The 18416-nt window shown below is 41.5% G+C and overlaps 2 protein-coding genes across 3 annotated transcripts; one reads left to right on the top strand and one right to left on the bottom strand.

Annotated features, from left to right (window-relative positions):
• Positions 1-5079: 5079 nt before the first annotated feature.
• On the top strand, positions 5080-13993 carry man2c1 (mannosidase, alpha, class 2C, member 1). The gene is given in 27 exon segments (XM_071896463.2): positions 5080-5230; positions 5748-5873; positions 5971-6094; positions 7254-7324; positions 7451-7628; positions 7739-7928; positions 8037-8143; positions 8245-8355; positions 8509-8601; positions 8729-8845; positions 9083-9178; positions 9290-9435; positions 9798-9921; positions 10560-10681; positions 10785-10870; positions 10975-11130; positions 11219-11298; positions 11626-11720; positions 11807-11911; positions 12041-12197; positions 12297-12335; positions 12337-12441; positions 12785-12894; positions 12996-13075; positions 13212-13354; positions 13452-13555; positions 13654-13993. Coding segments are annotated over 27 exon segments (3078 nt in total). The 5' UTR covers positions 5080-5129; the 3' UTR covers positions 13766-13993.
• On the bottom strand, positions 9705-18383 carry neil1 (nei-like DNA glycosylase 1). 2 transcript variants are annotated; one of them, XM_078283161.1, is made up of 10 exons: positions 18014-18383; positions 17138-17613; positions 16913-17032; positions 15661-15769; positions 15474-15567; positions 15186-15307; positions 15070-15097; positions 14889-14959; positions 14597-14810; positions 9705-9936 (listed from the first exon to the last, which is right to left on the bottom strand). In XM_078283161.1, exons 2-10 carry the CDS (start codon positions 17581-17583, stop codon positions 9929-9931), a joined length of 1212 nt encoding a protein of 403 aa, XP_078139287.1. In that variant the 5' UTR covers positions 17584-17613; positions 18014-18383; the 3' UTR covers positions 9705-9928. The 2 variants fall into 2 exon arrangements, with proteins under 2 accessions (XP_078139287.1, XP_071752565.2); XM_071896464.2 differs by lacking the exon at positions 9705-9936 and adding an exon at positions 14224-14367 and having other exon boundaries at positions 18014-18380.
• Positions 18384-18416: the final 33 nt, after the last annotated feature.

Genomic DNA, 18416 nt, shown 5'->3' with positions numbered 1-18416 from the left:
GCAGTTAGGGATGAGGATGCTGTTTGGATTCATACAGGGAGCAGAACCTGCACCACCAAATACAGCTGTGTAACCATTCATACAATATTGGTTCTAACTTCATGATGAGAGTGTTAACCGTGAAATCTGACAGCTGGTGTTATTTAAAGAACTGTCTGTCGTAAAGAAGACCTTGCAGTTATTAACAGTAATTAATTTTTTTGTCTTTTTTTTGCCTGTGATGATCCTTTTCCTTTTCACTCTTCCTCCTATGATGGAACCGTATCTGAGGTGTCTTTTCCTCTATGACTTTCATTTTCACTTTGTTTTTCCTCTCTTTTTCTTCTTTACTAAGCTGACCAATCTTGGATGACCCTCGGTATGTTGCTTTTGAGTATTTTGTACATTTACAGCTTACCTGTTGTTGCATGTTGTCCTCTCCATGACAGCTTCATGTCATATTTTTCCAGCATCATGTGATTCTCACTTTCTGCATAGTAGTCTGTAGGCTACTAACACTTTGTTTACCTTTGTGGGGTTTTAACAAGTTAAAATGACCTTTTCTATCTCTGTGTGCCTCCATGTTGACTCAGTGGAATCAGAAAACTAGATTTTAAATGTAAAGGAAAAGAAAAATAAGTACAATGTCTAAAATCATTGGCCTCAAAATATCAAGCCTATCAATTAGCAAACTAAACTATCAATGGATACATGTGTGTATCTAATGGAGTATGACACAATGTTGGTAAATATTTTAGAATATAAATGAGGTCAGATATTAGTGTAAAAAGTTCACACTGGGAAGACCCAGCAAGTATTTCTAAAACCACTGAAATATTTTAACCATGGCTTAACATTTGGATTTTTCTGGGTTTGCATCACTGTTTTGTTGATTGTTCTTCTCTCTAATCAACTGACATAATTGTTCCCACACTCAAAATTTGAAACCACACACACACACACACACACACACACACACACACACACACACACACACACACACACATGCACTACACTATAACTTTATATATTATGCTTCTATTGCTCCCATGCTTTGCAGGTGTACTGGTTTCCATAGTGGCGGCCTCTGCACTGGGACTTGTTCTCATTGTCTCTTTAATATGCTGTCTATTAAAGCAAAAAAGGTAGGTAAAGGGAAAAAACAACACAAGTTCACATTTGTGCTTGTTGAATCACACTGTGCCCATAATATTAAAAGGATTGTTAAAATAAGTAAAATTGTTTAAAAAAAAACTCACAGCTGATAAACCGGATGGATTTCATCATCAAGACTTAAGTTAAAAGTTAACTGGCACTTGAGAATTGACTGAGGACTGGAACCTGACGTGTTTACCTACTATTTGTAAACTTCTGTTATTATTTTGTATGTGTGGGGATTTCCCAGAAATGAAGTCATTGAAGTTTAGAGGACAACACTGATGAAGCCATATGTTTCAGTGGTAGTGCGAACTGAGAGCTGTCCATGATGTATTTTGGGGGGCAAGATATATATAAAGTGGACAATTGCAGAGGGTATTTCAAGAAAATGTCCAGACGTAAGTGAACCATAAATCTGACATTCAGACTGTTGGAAAAAGAATGATGAAGTTTATGGGGATGGTGTCCTCATTAGCTGGGTTTGGTGGGAATGTACAGTCACTCGTCCCACTCAGTCCCACTAGACAGTGTGACATCGTTTAAATCAAAAGCACATCTTGTGTAATTGTGGTTTTCTATAAAAGAGCAGCTCTATATTTTCTGTGGTTTGGATTGTTGTGTGACTAACACAGATTTTATATAGTATACAGTCAAGAATAGATTTAGAGAATTTACTTTTTGAGGGAACAAACTTTCAAGGAGGGTGTAATAGATAATGATCATAATCATAATTTTATTTGTGTATTTTCAAACAAAGTAATAGTGTGTTAGCCTTTTTAAACCAAAGCAATGTAAATCAGCAGGCATGAACTATTGATGAAAAGGGATGACTGATCATGCTGGGCTCCATTCAGGCCTGCTAAGCAGCTCAGCTCAGAAATCAATCAAGAAAATTATGCACAACATACATAACACATGCTATATGGTGGACATTTTTATCCAAACCACACAGCTATATTTTTGTACAGTTTTTAGTATGGGTGGCCCCAGTAGGAATCAAACACGTAAAGGAATCTCCAGTGGTAGTTCTATGCTCTACCAACTAAATTACTCCTAAATTCAACTGGAAGCCAATGTGGAGAGGATGAAAATGTATGTACAGTATATAATCTCCATGTATAGTGTGTAGTTATGTGTAGTTATGATTCTAAAGGTCTAACTGCTAAAAGCTAGAAGAAATGAAAGTTTTAAAATAGTTAAGGCAAGATAAAAGAAAGGCATGACTGACATTCTCTAAATGGGGAAAATAATAATTTTAAAAAATGTAATAGTTATTAAAAAAAAAAAAAAAAAGTTTTAAAAAACAGTTTAACAAATTCTAAAAGAGGCCTTTTAAAATATTTTTCATGGAACAAAAAAAAACAACACCCACATTTCCACCAGTAGGTTTTATATTTTCAGGTTACTAAGATGACCAAAGGCCCAATCTCAGATTTACTGTCATTAAGTTTAAGACATTTTCAGACATCCAACCTTCAGTTTCTGCCATACAATGTTTAGGAATGCAAAGGCTTCATAAATGGTTGCATTCAACAAATAAATGCAGCTAAATGTCATCTGATGAAAAGAAAAATAATGTCTATTAGATACAATCTATGAATAAGAGGGAGCATATAAACAGAGACCACAGCCACAAGGGTCGGACCTGGATGCACTCCACTGGTAAAATGTGCTGAAGTGGACATCACTTCCCCTCTCATGTCCTCATGGTAATGATGCACAAACCACTTTCAGAGGTGAGAGGCTGAGCTGCTGTCTCATCTTCTCTCCTTCCCAACCTCCTTTTTTAGAAAATTATATCAAATATTATATGCTACAATTTCAGGGAGAAGACTTCATTTCAGATTGAAAATTGTAAGAAAAAAAGAAAGAATTCAATTATGAATGCATATGCAAACCTTTTACTCCTTAGATCTGGTGCCAACCAGGACAAGAGTAAAGGTGTTGGATACAACATTGGAGAGACAGACGAGTACGGCTCAAGAGTATAGCTCATCATGCTGCACCTCGTTTCAAAGGAACTCCAACAGAAGAGAGACTATAATGAACCTTCAACATCCTACTGAGACCAGTGTCTTTAGGCATAACTCATCCTGTATTTGTGTTTCTGAACTTGTCATATACTGTAGGTCAGTTTGGACATCTATGGAGGCATGGGGATTAACTAGATCACAAGATAAAGTTTGCATGCAGCTCTGATGTTTTGGGAAGCCGGCTATTTTTCTCCAGCCACAATACGGTTGGACTTCCTTTTCATTTTGCTGTTGTGGCAGGCAGAACATGCTAGGCCTCCATGTTGGATGTTGAAAAGGGTGTTTTCATGCTGTGTGACTATTTCCTTTGAGCAAGAGGAGCAGCTGTCCTCTCTTAAGTCCCCCTCATTTATCTGACATGGTGTGTTGAGTTTCACATGGACAGCAGCTCCACGCAGAAGCTTCTAGGCATGCACAGTATGGCCAGAGCTGAGCTGGTGAGACGCTCAGGTCAAGTCTGACCGTGGCATCTGTTCCCTCAGGCTGTCCAGACATGGTGGAAAGCACAACCGCAGTCCAAACAATAGGGGGATAGGAGTCGACAGACATCCACTGATGGTAGGGTGGCCTGAGAGGGATGGGCTATACCACAGCTTTGCCAACCCTGTACTTAGAGCTGCTCTATGGATTTTATAATAAAAGGGCGCTTAGCTCCATTCAAACACAGAACCACACAGTTCCTTCCCTGTGAATAATGCTGAGAAAAAGGCTTTTGTTTCTCCGGGCTGCACGTGGGCTGACCCCTAACCCCTCGGCCACTCCGATCACAAGACTAACTCCCCAGCACTCCTGTCAGCCGCTCAGATAGACTCTAGCCTATACAGTCGACCACAGGACCGCTGTGCAGTGAACATATCACTTTATCCTCATGGGGTTCACCATGAGGATGGACATTAATAACTATTTCTTCTGTTGTCGATGTATTCATACAGACTTCTTGGATCATATTTTGATGTTACTTGATTCATTTTCCATGTGACTGCATGCACATGGTGTAGCAGAGGATAACACCTTTAAGACCTCGCTTATAGACTCTCTAAAGTGATTAAACCGGCTATCTAGCAAAATGAGGAAATGCCAATGTTTGTTTTTTTATGAGAGCATACCTGGTCAGGAGAAGTACAGGCTGAGTGTTTCCCTACAATTAAGTCTTGGCTGTAGCGCTTATTCCTCTACAAAGTGTTATCTACCATATCCCCCAACATTAACAGCATTTTGCCTAGTCATTGCTGCTTGTGGCCTCAATTTACTGCTAATATCACGTTGCCATATGTAGTGTCACAATAAAAAAAACAAAATCCCAGTAGGCATGTGTTACAATATGATGGCCTTGAGAACTGTATTTGTGTGGACTGACTTTTTGCTTTGTAAATGCAGTTATTTGTGAGATTGTAGACCCATTGTACTGTTTCTCAAATGTCACTTTGTGTAAAATGACTGTAAATAACTGCTTTCATGCAGAATCGAACATTAAAGTATTAAGGTGTTATAAAAAGAATCTCTGTTTTGATTGTATTTTTTTTTTCTAATTCTAAGAGCATCTGTGAAAAGTAAACACTTCTAAATGGCTTCACCTTTTTGTCCAGCACGTAACAGAATTGCTTAACAGTCCAGTTGGTATAACTGGTAGTCATACTTTAGCAGACCTTTTGGTTATCACAGCTTCTTCTCTTGATTGAACAATAATAATACATATAATAAAAGGAATGTATCACCTATTACATCGTTACATTTTCAGTCCTACCCACTGAACAGCATCTTCTTTCTTCTCTTCTCCTCTGCTGGGGACGGTTGCCATTTAGCAACACTGACATCTAGCGGCCATATTCTGTAAGTACAATAACAGTAAGTTCTGCTTCCGGGTCTCTCTGCAGGGTCGTGTAGGTTTGAGTGTCGCCGGTATAAAAGAAGTCTTGCAGACCGCCAGGTGTTGTTTGTCAGGTGTAGCGTTAAGTTGTCATGTATCACCAGCCCGTGCTGAAGAACAGGCGGACTCTTCTGGAGAGAGCAGAGAAATTCATATCAGATATTTATTTTACAGACTGCAATCTCAGAGGACGGTAAGGCTTCTGTCATTCACAAAACTGGATGGTGATGCAGGCCTTGAAAAGATGTATTTCTGGTGCAGTCCGCCTGTTTAAGTTACTATATAATACTGTATCACGCTTGAACATCATGCTGTTCACATAGATGCTCTGCAGAGTTGAGAGCTGGACACCAATCTGCTATCAAGGAAGTGTGAATGAAAACCCCAACAAAAATCACTGTAATATTCCTATAGGGAGTTGTAGTGTCTCTATGGGTAGATAATGGTATTTTCTATCTCCTGTGGTATCACTATAGTCTATTCCTATAGGGATTTATTTTATGTAGTATTCCTAAAATTGATTATAGGATTACTCTAGTTCTTTTTCATAAGGGCTAACAGACTGTTCATATCACACAGAGTATTTGCTCATCTGCTCATATAGTTTATTTGCAGACACTGTGACTTGGACATTGGTCTGCTCTGAGCGCAGTCAGTGTGAGTGGTACTTTGCAGTGTTAAGACAGTTTTTGGGTGATTATTCCTTGCAGACTGTATGGAGACTCTTATCCACTTGAATCCCTCACCTCATTCCTGTCCTCCAAACGGATCCCATTCGCCGAGGCTGCCGAGCAGAACTTTGCGCCTTATAAAGTCGGTGATACCTTTGGACCGACGTAAGTAATAACATCATATATTTTATAGCCCTCTCTTTGAAAAATCATTCCCTCAGATCTGGCCAATAACCTAACTAAGGGCTCGATGCTTATTCAGATGGTGGACTTCCTGGTTCAAAGTGGCCCTGGAAATCCCCGAGTCCTGGAGAGGGAAGGAGGTTCATCTCCTGTGGGAGAGCGATGGGGAAGCAATGGTTTGGCGAGACGAGCAGCCGGTGCAGGTAACATCTGCTGACATGGCCTTAGTGTCAACTCCTACTGCGTCATGCTGACTCTTTTTTCCCCCTCATGCTAGATCAAGGGCGTCACTTTGTGTTGAAAAGTGGTGGGGACACAAGGGCTCAGATGAAAAAACATTTTTTAAACGGTCTTCAACATATGCGATTTTAGGCAATGTAATGGGGGGGATCAGTATGGTCATAGTAGATAATAACAGCGCATCAAAAGGGCATAGCCTAGGGTACTACAGAGTCGACAATACGAAAATACTCGAAAATACAGTCATCCATATGCATCACATCCACAGCTGCAACACCATGTCAATCGAACAATGCCAATATCACATCTACTGTAGAAAGCACCAGTGCATGAAGACCTGGCTTCGCTCTTCAATGTCACAAACCCGACTCAACAGCGTGGCTGTTTGTCAGGTTCACAGAGAGAGAACGGAAAACTTGGACAAGAAGAAACTGTGTCTGTGAATTTGTTAAAGTTACTGATCGGCGCATGCACGTTTTTGGGTCATTTTAGAATCGGTGTCCCCAGTGTAAATGACACCTATGCCCTCTCCTGCTCTTCAATCTCCTTTTTTCCTCCAGTGGCTCTCTCCCTCTTCCTCTTCCCTGTAAAAACTGTTCACCTCAACAAATAATTTCATCTCTAAGTAAAGTGTCCACCACACGTGAGCGGAATGAAATGCTGGTATGTTTAATAGAGACTTTGCAATTGCAGCCACAGCAGGTGCCATGGAGGTCCATTTGAGAACTGGCTGTGTGCAAATAATGTGAAATGTAGAACAAACTACATGGATTTTTTTTTTTTAAGCTTACGTTACTTTTTTTGGACAATGCGCATTTGTTTCTTCTATATTTACATTGCATTGTATGTTTTCTTATTGTGCAAATAAACTTTTCTCAAAGCGTTCTCATTTGTTAGTTAACATTTCTTGGTGCAAGCTATTTTTCAGAACATTTTTAACAAATTATGCTTTTAAAAAGTGATGGGGACAAAATCGGCCATTTCAAAAAGTGTCCCTAGCGTCCCCAGTGTCCCCAGTGTAAATGACACCTATGTGCTAGATTGAAATCACTTGCGTTCTATGCTGCTACGAAGTGTTTTCCATCTCTAGATTTCACTGGGATGTATAATATTTACTTGTAGGGGCTGACTAAAGAGGGTGAAAAGACCAGTTACATCCTGACCGACAGTCTGAAAGATGAGGAGCCACATAGGTCAGTCAACTATGAGCATGAGTACTTTGCTGCTTTACTGTAACCATCTTAGCTTATCGAACTTTTGGCCCAGCTTGCAACTGCTCAAATATGCATTTCATTTATTTATTGTCCCTTGGTCTTCAGTGTCACCCTTTATGTGGAGCTGGCCTGTAATGGACTTTTTGGAGCTGGTCAAGGGTCCATGATTGCAGCCCCAGATCCTAGCAGGAAGTATTCTGTGCAGAAGGCTGAGCTGGTGGTGTTCAACCGGGACGTAAGGGAGCTGCTGACTGATTTCGAGATGCTGATTGACATTGTAAAGGTACGCTCATAAGAGAATGACGTATGTTGATACATTATTTTACTGTGCAAATGGAAAGCTGCTAAAGGCGAACGTTCAGCTTATGTTAATTATATCTTCCTTCTTCACAGCAACTGGGGGAGGGAGAGCAGCGAGGCTACCAGGCTCTCTTCACTGTCAATGAGATGGTGAACCTCTGTGACCCAGCCAATCCCAGCTCTTTTCCCAAAGCGCGCAGTCTGGCTCACAAGTTCTTCAGCCAGCGGAATGGACAAAGCCAGCACATCGTCCACGCCATGGGCCACTGCCACATAGACTCAGGTCTCAGGTTTATCATTGAAATGGGAAACCAACAGACAGTGCACATACAGTCTTGTGATATTCCCATGTTTGACAAATGAGTAAATAATTCTGATCCTGTATCCCCAGCCTGGCTGTGGCCCTATGAAGAGACCATTCGCAAATGTGGTCGAAGCTGGGTGACAGTGATCCGTCTGATGGAGAAGAACCCAGAGTTTGTGTTCACTTGCTCTCAGGTAATTCCCCACAAATACAGTTCATCTGATCAGTGTACGATTTTAGTTTCTGCAGACCAGAAGAGTCCAGTTCAAATTTGACCCCTTTGGTCTTTGTGCAGGCCCAACAGTTCCAGTGGGTAAAAAGCTGGTACCCAGGACTCTTCTCCCAGATTCAGCATTACGTCAAGAAGGGCCAGTTCATTCCAGTTGGAGGCACATGGGTGGAAATGGCAAGCATGATCTGTCTTATTTCTTGTACCTCATGATTTGAACTGCATATTGTGCCCTATAATGGGCCTGTTGCCATACAATCCTTTTTAGAAACATGTGATGTGCCAATTTTGTGCATGTTAAGATGAACTAACTTAATGTTTGCCTATCAGGATGGAAATCTGCCTTCAGGTGAGTCCATGGTCAGGCAGTTTCTGGAAGGCCAGCGCTTCTTTCACAAAGAGTTCGGAATCTATTGCAAAGAGGTAGGGATTCATAAAACACTAGATCTCCCTAACGTGTGTTGACTTCCATATGATATGTCTGCTACATTTGTAGCAACTTTGTTTTTATGAATGTATTGTGTAAGGATCTTTTCTCTGTGCTCATTAGTTCTGGCTGCCAGATACCTTTGGCTACTCTGCCCAACTTCCTCAAATAATGCAGGGCAGTGGTATTTCCCAATTCCTGACACAAAAACTCAGCTGGAACCTGGTGAACACATTCCCTGTAAGTAACTGCCCCCACACCAGCCACAGTAGATCTACGTAAAAATTAACAATTTTGATTTTCTATTGACTATTTCTCTTTCCTGAAGCACAACAGAGAGAGTCTGCACACTGTTTAATGCTTTGGGAGTTTTTGTACAGTGTGCAGACTCTGTTGTGCTTCATTATTTGGATTTCATTCAGCACCTGTTTTTTGAGGATTGAGAAGTGCATGTTTTTGTTCTTTTCTCTCCTGAAGCACAACACATTTTTCTGGGAGGGTCTGGACGGCTCCCAGGTCCTAACTCATTTCCCGCCCGGAAATTCATACGAGATGAAGGGCAAGGTTGAAGATGTGAGTTTGCTTTCTAATACGCATATTATGTAAAGGATTACGTAAATGTAAAGTCTGCGAGGGAATCGTTTACAACGCTCTCATTCCTCTGGCTTTTTCCTCTGCCCCCAGTTGGTCAACACTGTGAAGAACAACAAAGACAAAGGCAGAGCCAATCACAGTGCAGCTTTGTTTGGTTTCGGTGATGGCGGCGGTGGACCCACACAGCTGATGCTAGACAGACTTAAGAGAGTCCAGGACACAGATGGACTTCCCAAGTCAGTTCCTGTCTCACAGTTTGAATCAGCAACCATCAGTAACACTGACCATGCCCAATCTAAACATAAAAACTACACCGGAAAGACTTCCCTGCAATGAATTAGTCAAGACTGTTATCTTATGACTGTTATATTTACTTTGTCCTACACAGTGTGATTCCCCTATGACGCACGTTTCAAACAAGCATAGTAGCACGTATGTTGTAGACTACTATGCGTTTGTTAAATACAAGAGGATATGAGTGATGCCTAGTCATGTCATTGTGGCATTGTTTTATTATGCTACTTATTACAGTCATACTGCAGTCAAACTGAAGGACGTCATTGGTCACCTCCCTTCCATCTTTGTCCATGTTTCCCAGGGTCCAAATGTCTGTTCCTGACAGGCTTTTCTCTCAGCTTCACACTGACTCAGCTTTGCTGTGTACCTGGACTGGAGAGCTCTTCCTAGAGCTGCACAACGGCACGTACACCACACAGGCACAGGTGGGCTTCAGTTCTCTAAATTAAAGATAAGATAAGATTAAACTGTATTGATCCCTGTGCTGAAATTAGGCCTTTGCAGCAGAACAAGTAATAGGATTCAGCAGGAAAATGAAAAAAAAAAGAATATAAGCACACACAGAGAATATAAACTAGGCAATAAATACAGTAGAAATGATAGGAATAGTACAAATAATAAGACAATAACAGCAATAAAACAGAATGTAAACAATTGTAGGTTTATGTAAACATATACTGCTGACAATTTCAACACAAATAAACACTTACTGCTCAGGTAAATGGGTTTCATTTGAATTTTTCATTTGAATTTTTCAGAGTGGCCTAAGTACTGTAAATATAAGTTAGTATAAACACACATGACAGGAAAAATCTCATATATGTTGACTCGTGCAGACATATGTCCACAGAAAAAACTGTGCAGAAAATAGATATGAAATATGCGCAGTATATATAGGTATATATAGATATATATAAAAATATGAGTATAACCACTCACCCATAATCACTCAAACTGAATGATAAAGAACTTTTGATGCCAGTAGAAGATGACTGTTAAAACGAAAATGTGTGTAGCTACTTGTTGCTGTCAAAACTATGTTCACAGTTTGGTCTGTTTGCAGATAAAGCGTGGGAACCGCCAGTGTGAGACACTGCTTCATGACATTGAGATAGCCAGCAGCCTGGCACTGTGGCAGGACAAGGCCTTTCAGTATCCTGTGAAACAGCTGCAGGAGCTCTGGAGGTACCCATACACTAATCAACTTTGATAAGATACAGGAGGGATGGAGGAGGGGTGGATGGTCTCTGTGTTGCAGTTGGAGATGGATTTGTTTTTTCCCTTGCAGGCTGCTGCTTCTGAACCAGTTCCATGATGTGATCCCTGGGAGCTGTATAGAGATGGTTGTGGAGGATGCACTCCGGTATTATGAAGGTACGTTATGAAGAAAGAGATATGTATTCACTACAGCAGCTGTCCATTAAAATTACAGCCATATTGAGGGTTTCAAAATAAAAGCGTATCACTCTGTGTCTTAGACATTCGCAGTGCTGGTGGCAGGCTGCTGCATGATGCCTGTAAAGCTGTGGGGTCAAAGGGGCAGAAGGGCAACGCCACTGCTGTGTTCAATTCCCTGCCGTGGGAGCGCAATGAAGTCATCCAGCTCCAAGATGGCGCTGGTCAACCTGGTCTAGGTATATTAGACATTTACAGTAGTGATTCACGTTGTCGCCTTCCGAACTACATCTCAATGTCTGATGTTCTGTATCTGTGGTGTTTCAGCTCTGGTGAGAGTTCCCAGCGTTGGATTGGCTACTGTCAAAGACACACAGCCTGTGACTCCAGTCTCTGTCACTGTTCAGGTACGCTGCATGAAGAGGGCATTCTACATTATTACATTACATTATGTCAATTAGCAGACCCTTTTGTCCAAAGCGACTTACAATAAGTACATTTTGTCAACAGTAGTCAAACCGACCGTATATCACAGTCTTCATCAGCAAAGCCTTCAATAGGAATATAAGTAGCATTCGTAGAATCAGAGAGGTTTTCCTTTTGTTTGTTTTTTTATTAAGAGTAGAAGGGGAAGAAGATTGTTACATGATAGGCTAATTCTACTATAATTAGTTGTAGTGTAAAGCTCTAGTATAATTTAATTGGACTGACCAAGGCTTTGTCTAACATTACAGGCCGACGGTACTGTCCTTATGGAGAATGGGATTTTACGAACTATCATAAACAAGGACGGCAGTTTGGCATCGCTGTATCTGGTCAACACAAACAGGTAGGACCACATGAAGAAACACCTGTGTATTGCGTGCTACAGCATTATCAGTGCTGAATTAACACTAACCACTCTGTCGGTTTCAGAGAAGCCATCTCTGATGGCTGCCATGGAAACCAGTTTGTCATGTTTGATGATGTCCCGCTGTACTGGGATGCTTGGGATGTAATGGACTACCATCTTCAGACAAGGTGTCAGTCATTACTGTTGCGTCCATCTTGTGGCAAATATTTAACTTTATCTCCTTGAAATCCATTGCAGTATTTTTAGCCGATTTAGATAGGAATACCATGAACTCAGCTGAAGTTCTGACCCCATAGGAAGCCAGTGCTGGAGGTGGTGCAGCCTGTTCAGGTGGTGTCGTCAGGTGGGCTGCGGGGCAGCGTCAGCTTCACACTCAGGATCAGTGACAAGAGCACCATCACACAGGAGATTGTGGTGGATGCCATGTGTCCTTACATCAAGTTCAACACACAGGTACACTATATTGCTGTTGTTGAACAAAGTACATAAATACAGATTAAAAACAAGAAATAGACATTTAAAGTCCAAATGTTGCGATTTTCCGAATTCCAGGTGGAGTGGGCCGAGTCACATAAGTTCCTCAAGGTGGAAATTACCAGTGCGAGTGCGCAGCCCCAACGCTACGTTTGAGATCCAGTTCGGCCACCTGCAGAGACCCACACACAGGAATACCTCCTGGGACTGGGCCAGATTTGAGGTATAGCACAGTGTAATCCACTGTATGTATGTATGTATGTATGTATCCACTGTATGTATGTATGTATGTATGTATGTATGTATGTATGTACTAACCTTACTACACATTGACTTTGCTGAGGCTAATCCACTTTCCTGACTTTTTGGTCAGTGACACCTTGTTTGATGTTTTGGCCCTGTACACTGAATACTTTGTCATTACTTTGTCATCACTCAATCAATGTCAATCGTACTGTTATAACAAAACACCACATGTATTGCTGTCCAAAAACCTATGGAGCTCACAGCACACACATACTGTGTATCTTTTTTGCCATTTTTCATCATGTTGTTTTAATTCTCAGGTTTGGGGTCACAAATGGGCCGACTTGTCAGAGCACAACTTCGGAGTTGCACTGCTGAATGACTGCAAATACGGCTATTCAGTTCACAGGAACACCATGACATTATCTCTGTAAGCTTTCCCAATGTTCATGCACAACACCACCACAAATAATAATACAATCCGATAACACTGAATAATATAAATCCTAATAGTAGATGTCTCTGTCTCAGACTTAGAGCACCCAAGGCCCCAGATGCCGATGCTGATATGGGAACTCATCATTTCACCTATGCAATCATGCCACACACAGGTGGGTTTGAATTGTCTTTTTGACTTTCCAAAATATCAAACTGTATTTTCTGAGAACTTGTGGAACTTTGTGCAGCATAAACAGTGAAACCAAGATTCAACATGTAATAGCATTGTTTGTGTGTGCTGTAATGCAGGATCCTTCCAAGATGCGTCTGTCATCCAGTCCGCATACAACCTCAACTTCCCTCTGAGGCCAATCCAGTGCTGCCCTGACACCGTGCCATGGAGTGCCTTTACTGTCAGCACCGCAGCAGTCATCCTTGAGACAGTCAAACAGGTATCCCATCAAACGCTCAGCTTGAACTCACTCGACTTAATCCGCTCAGCCCATTAATGAGGCTTTAACCCCTATCGTCATCATTATACCATCACAGGCCGAGGACAGGAAGGGTGCACTTGTTGTCCGCCTGTATGAGTCATACGGGAGCAGCGTGACTGCAACCCTCTGCACCACCCTCCCAGTCCGAGAAGCGTGGCAGTAAGTATATATTTAGACTTTATACCAGTAACTATGGATTGACATCTTGCATGTTGCATTGCGTGCTGAGAATAAAACTTGTTTTTCCCCCCTCCCAGTTGTGATCTTCTGGAGCGGCCAGACTCGACTCAGCCAGCTCAAATTACATCTGATGGAATTACTTTAAACTTCAGTCCCTTTCAAATTGTGTCGCTCCTCCTGTTCCTGTAATCAGTATACATCTTGCCAAGTCTCAGGGTAATCACATTCAGAGTATTGATTACATTAAATGGAGTACGATTCAGTTCAGGAATTCACACATAATGGTCAATACAATAAATTCAAATTTCAACATGAACTGTGCTAAGACTAAAAGCTAGTTAACTCTAGACTATATTTTGTATTGTTCTATCAAATGTACAGCAGTGCAGCCTGGAGCTGCTCTTTTGATAATTAATGGGGAGACTTACAATGTAGATTCAAGTGATGTTTTTTAACTTTTGCATCTATATGACCTTTATATTTTAGTATTGCCAGAAGTTCCATTATACCTGATGTTTTCAAATAAAACATGACACGTTGCCCTAATTATATGTACTACTTATAACTGACAAGTTGAATGAGTGTGATGTAATGTTATTAGTTGACGTGCTTTTTATCAGTCCAATGAACAGGTGCGGATCTTTTGTAAAAACATTTTATTTGTTTTTTAAAAAATAGTTAATTGTATAAAAGCATAAAATGGTCCCATACAGTAGTGTCAATCCCTTTGTCATGAGCTTGTGTCTATTTGCTGCTCAGTCTGGTCACTCTCCCACTCCGCCTCTGTGGAACTGCGGCGGAAAGGACTCTGGTTACACATCTACAAATTAATTACAGTACACATACACTACTAAATCTGAAAAATGCTGTTTAAAGCCTGTTTTCGGACATTTTCTACCAAGAAAGAAAGACTAAGAATGTGGCCCCATCAAGAAAAAAAAAGTACATATGCTTCCACTTAAGTATTTGGCTCATTTGATTTCCGGTGAAATTGTAAATGTTGTGCGATCAGATTCTCACCTGCGGCTGCCTCTGCAGTACTGCCCTTCCTCCCACGTGCAGTCGGTCTTTTTTTATCCTGAGGTGTGTTCACTTCCTGGCCTTTTTGCTCAGACTTCTGTCTCTTGGATCCCGTCTCCTGAAATCCGTCCTTTTCTTTCTTTGGCTTTTTTGTCACAGTTTCCCGTTTGACCACCTTTTCCTTTGTCGTGCTTTCAGGGCGACTCCTGGCCACCTAATGAAATCACATCATCGGGCGTTAACTGTCTGTAGAGTTTATCATGAGTAAAGGGAGAAAAGTGCTGGTTTATACCTTTTTCTTGCCGGTGTAATCATGGTCACCTTCTTTCTTTGCTCTCTTTTTTGCCTTGGGTGATTTTGAATCTACGGGGTGAGAAGACACCAGACATTTGTTCAGTCTGATGCATTATAGTATTCTCAGATACATTTCAGCAGAAGTGAGCTAGGTTTCATTTATCCAAAGTCTTCCATACCTTTAGGAGCCATGGGGCCTGGATCTCCCTGAAATGAGAACAGTAGTTACTGGTACCAATGACGCATAAAACCTTCTACCAGAGAAAAAAGGGCTTATACTTTTTCCACAACTCACTCTGAACCACATTGTTCTGCCGTTGTGGTCCCTGACGGATTTCATTCCATCCACATAGTAACACTGCAGCCAAGCCTCAAAGTCGGAGTAGTCTGCCTTCTCAGGGTCGTAGCCCTTTCCGCCTTAAGGTTAAAAGGAACCACAAAATTGAATGTGTCAGAATATGCATTTTATGGGAAACAAAACTGTATCTGCCCTAAATTTCAGGAGAAAAAAAACTACCAGTGTCATCGTGTTTGGGTTGTGGAATTTATAAACAGACAAGACAGCAAACACACAGTGGCCTACCAAGGTTCACCACCTCCAGAGGAACTGTGTGACACAATCTTAGAAGGTCAGCAGCCTCCACTTTCTCTTTCTTCTTTATAGTTCTGTCTAAGATCTTTTACAAACAAAACAGAGCGGTGGTGTTAGAAAATGAAAAGTGAAGGGAGAGCATTTGGTGATGTGTGAACTGTGTCCTTTGTTCTTTCACCTTTGTGGCTGAGCTCTCCTCTTTCACAGGCTTCTCATTCTCACATAAATCTTCTGACTCAAGGCCTTCCAACACGGTCCTTGCCTGCGCAAATGGTGGGATGTTCAACCTGAAACGAAAGAGACTTTGTTTGATAAGAAAAGGCTCTTTTGTTCTCAAAATGCGCCTGAATCATTGTGGCTCCCACAGGATGTAAGAATTCATGGAAGTGGAAGAAAGAAAGAAAGCCATTCATTTCATATCTGACGGAAACGGTTGTGAGGTCTTATTGTTTTTGGTTCATAATCTAAACAATGCAAAACTTTCAGTAAGTCCGCCTTTTCAACCAGAGCCTCACGAGAATGAAACTCTGTGCCAGTAGATATCAGGGAACATAACATATACTAGTCTTTTTCAAGTCAGTTCAGATCTTGGCTCATTAATGATCAAAATATACCAACACTAAATTAGGGCTGCTCTGCCATTTTGCCAATCCATCACCGTTCACCTACTCATTATGCGCTGTTTGTTTACTGATGCGCTTCTGAAGCTTTAATAAATCGTTGATGTTGCACATGTAAGATGCTTCCAATCCTTCTGCTGCCAATCTTTCACTGTCTTTTAACTTGTGTCCATGTTTTTGCTAACTGCTTGTGTTCATAGTATTCTGTCACATCACCACATGGCCATCTTTGTAGGAAAATAACAGGTGATTGTAATAAATTAACGGGTGATTACAATCAAATGAGAAACACAGCCAATGAGCTGAGTGTATTGTAAAGCACCAGATTGGTAGGAAATGCATGTGACATCATGGGAATACTATGAATATACTGCTTGTATCTTGCTAATCAAGGTCTGTGTGCTTTGTAAATGTTGTCCTGCGGCTTTTTCAGTACTGTTCATCATGGACTTTGTGCTCGCTCTGTTTGAGCCTGCCTTTATGTATTTTTAATATCTGCTTAAATGTTGTCCTGTCGGCAGTGGTCTCCTATACTTATCAGTTTTGTGTATAATGTTATCATATTGCTGATAGGTTTAACCCTGTGTATGCATGTCTGTGTTTGTTTGTGCTTTTAATTCTAGGCAGCCACTGACGACATCTGGCCTGGGACTGCAGATGGAAAGTAGCCTTTTGGGCCAACTGTGGCACATCTGCAGAAATATTTACTAATGTGCACTATCCCTGTCAAATAAACAGATAAAATAAATAATTCCAATATAATAATATACTAGATTATTCCTGAGGGTTGTGTATGTTTACCAAAATCACCTGAAAAGAATTTCAGCTCTCAGGTAGTTCCCGATGCCATTGAAGTATTTCTGATTCAGCAGAACTTCACAGATGGGCCGGTCGAAGGCGCGGTCGGACAGGTGAGACAAGACTTTCTCTCTGCAAAATGACAAACTGGTCAGTGCAACAATCACATGGGTAAACCTTTTGGTTGAGCAAGTGACTGAAGTTACACAATCATTGCACCAATCATTACTCCCTAACCTAAAGCTCTGGTAGTCAAACATGATGCAGGGCCCTCTGTCAGGCTGCCAGGTCCCGCCGGGCTGCCAGCTGCCGAACCTGCGTGCGTCCACGAAGCTCAGCACTCTGCACGGCGTCTCAGCAGAATAGAAACGCAGATGGGCATGCTTGGGCAGCTCATCCTGCGTGGTGAAGCGGAAAAAGCCTGACATCCCAAAGCGGAAAACAATGTCCATGGGCCCTGCCGTGATTCCCAGCTTTTTATCATCGTCGCTCTTCATGGGCGTCAGTGTGAGCTTCACTTCCTTCCCTCTGGAGGCGGCCGTGATGCGGTAGGCCTCGCAGGTGAAGGGCACATCAGGACTCTTGCTGACCTCCGACTTTCTGACTGCTCCTGTGAACACTACGCCGTCGCACATCCTGTTCACAAAAAGACTGGCCAGGTGGAGCTCTGGCCCTTCAGGCATTTTGTCTTAACAGATGAGTCCGTGCTGCAACTGCAGAGAACACACAGAGCTGTAAGAGCTGAACAAAGATTATATCACTCAAAGTATCAGTTCAAGCACCAATGCACAGCTTCAGACTGAAAGAATAAAAACACATGCCTGCTTCTTGAGTATAACATGTTAATTTTCACTGTTTTCTTTTTTGGGCAAATGCCAGCTTCTTGGAAACCCGGCATTTCTAGGCAATGATTCACTCAGGGTGCATTATTAGCTAAAAACCTCAAACGTAAGCATTATGTTTCTGCATTACACAGGCCATAAGGGAAATAAGCAACATCGGTAAGAACACTGCTGATTACTCTCAGGACTGAAAGGTAAAGGCTGACGCTTTCATGTAGTTGCGTAGTACAGCAGAATTGAGTTGCAAAGGTAATCAGTTCAGGCAACTTACCCAGACAAGGAAATGGACCAGACACTTGCTAAATTAGAAGATAATGATACAGCGTTAAATTGTAGATAACATAGCATAGACGGAATTTATCAAGTCACGTTGCTCTCTGCAAGGCTGTTACAAAGAGGAAATGGCATGAACCAGAGGGCTTTAACAGCATGCAAGTGTGACTGTTACCAAACAAGTTGTGTAACATCAGCGTGCGCGTGAAGCTACTAGTACTCATTCATTCGCAAATGTCGCGAGACAAACTCCAAGCTTTTGACTCTCATTACTTGAAAATAGATGTTTGCGCTGAGTAGATGTTGCATGTTCTGTAATAATTCATAGAAAAACGGACTGATTAACCGTGGCTTTTTCAGAAACTGCACTGTAGAGAACGCAAGCAGCAGATAACAGGAAC

The sequence above is a fragment of the Centroberyx gerrardi genome, chromosome 4 (assembly GCF_048128805.1).
Source record: "Centroberyx gerrardi isolate f3 chromosome 4, fCenGer3.hap1.cur.20231027, whole genome shotgun sequence".
Taxonomy (NCBI): Eukaryota; Metazoa; Chordata; class Actinopteri; order Beryciformes; family Berycidae; genus Centroberyx; species Centroberyx gerrardi.
This window is presented reverse-complemented; position numbering and strand designations above follow the sequence as displayed.

Coding starts and splice junctions, on each gene's coding strand:
- neil1 (XM_071896464.2), bottom strand. CDS start 17,583: ATGCCTGAAGGGCCAGAGCTCCACCTGGCCAGTCTTTTTGTGAACAGG. Junction 15,770..16,912: donor AGAGCTGAAATTCTTTTCAG/GTGATTTTGGTA, acceptor CTTTCGTTTCAG/GTTGAACATCCCACCATTTG. Junction 14,368..14,596: donor TACTGCAGAGGCAGCCGCAG/GTGAGAATCTGA, acceptor TTTCCGCCGCAG/TTCCACAGAGGCGGAGTGGG.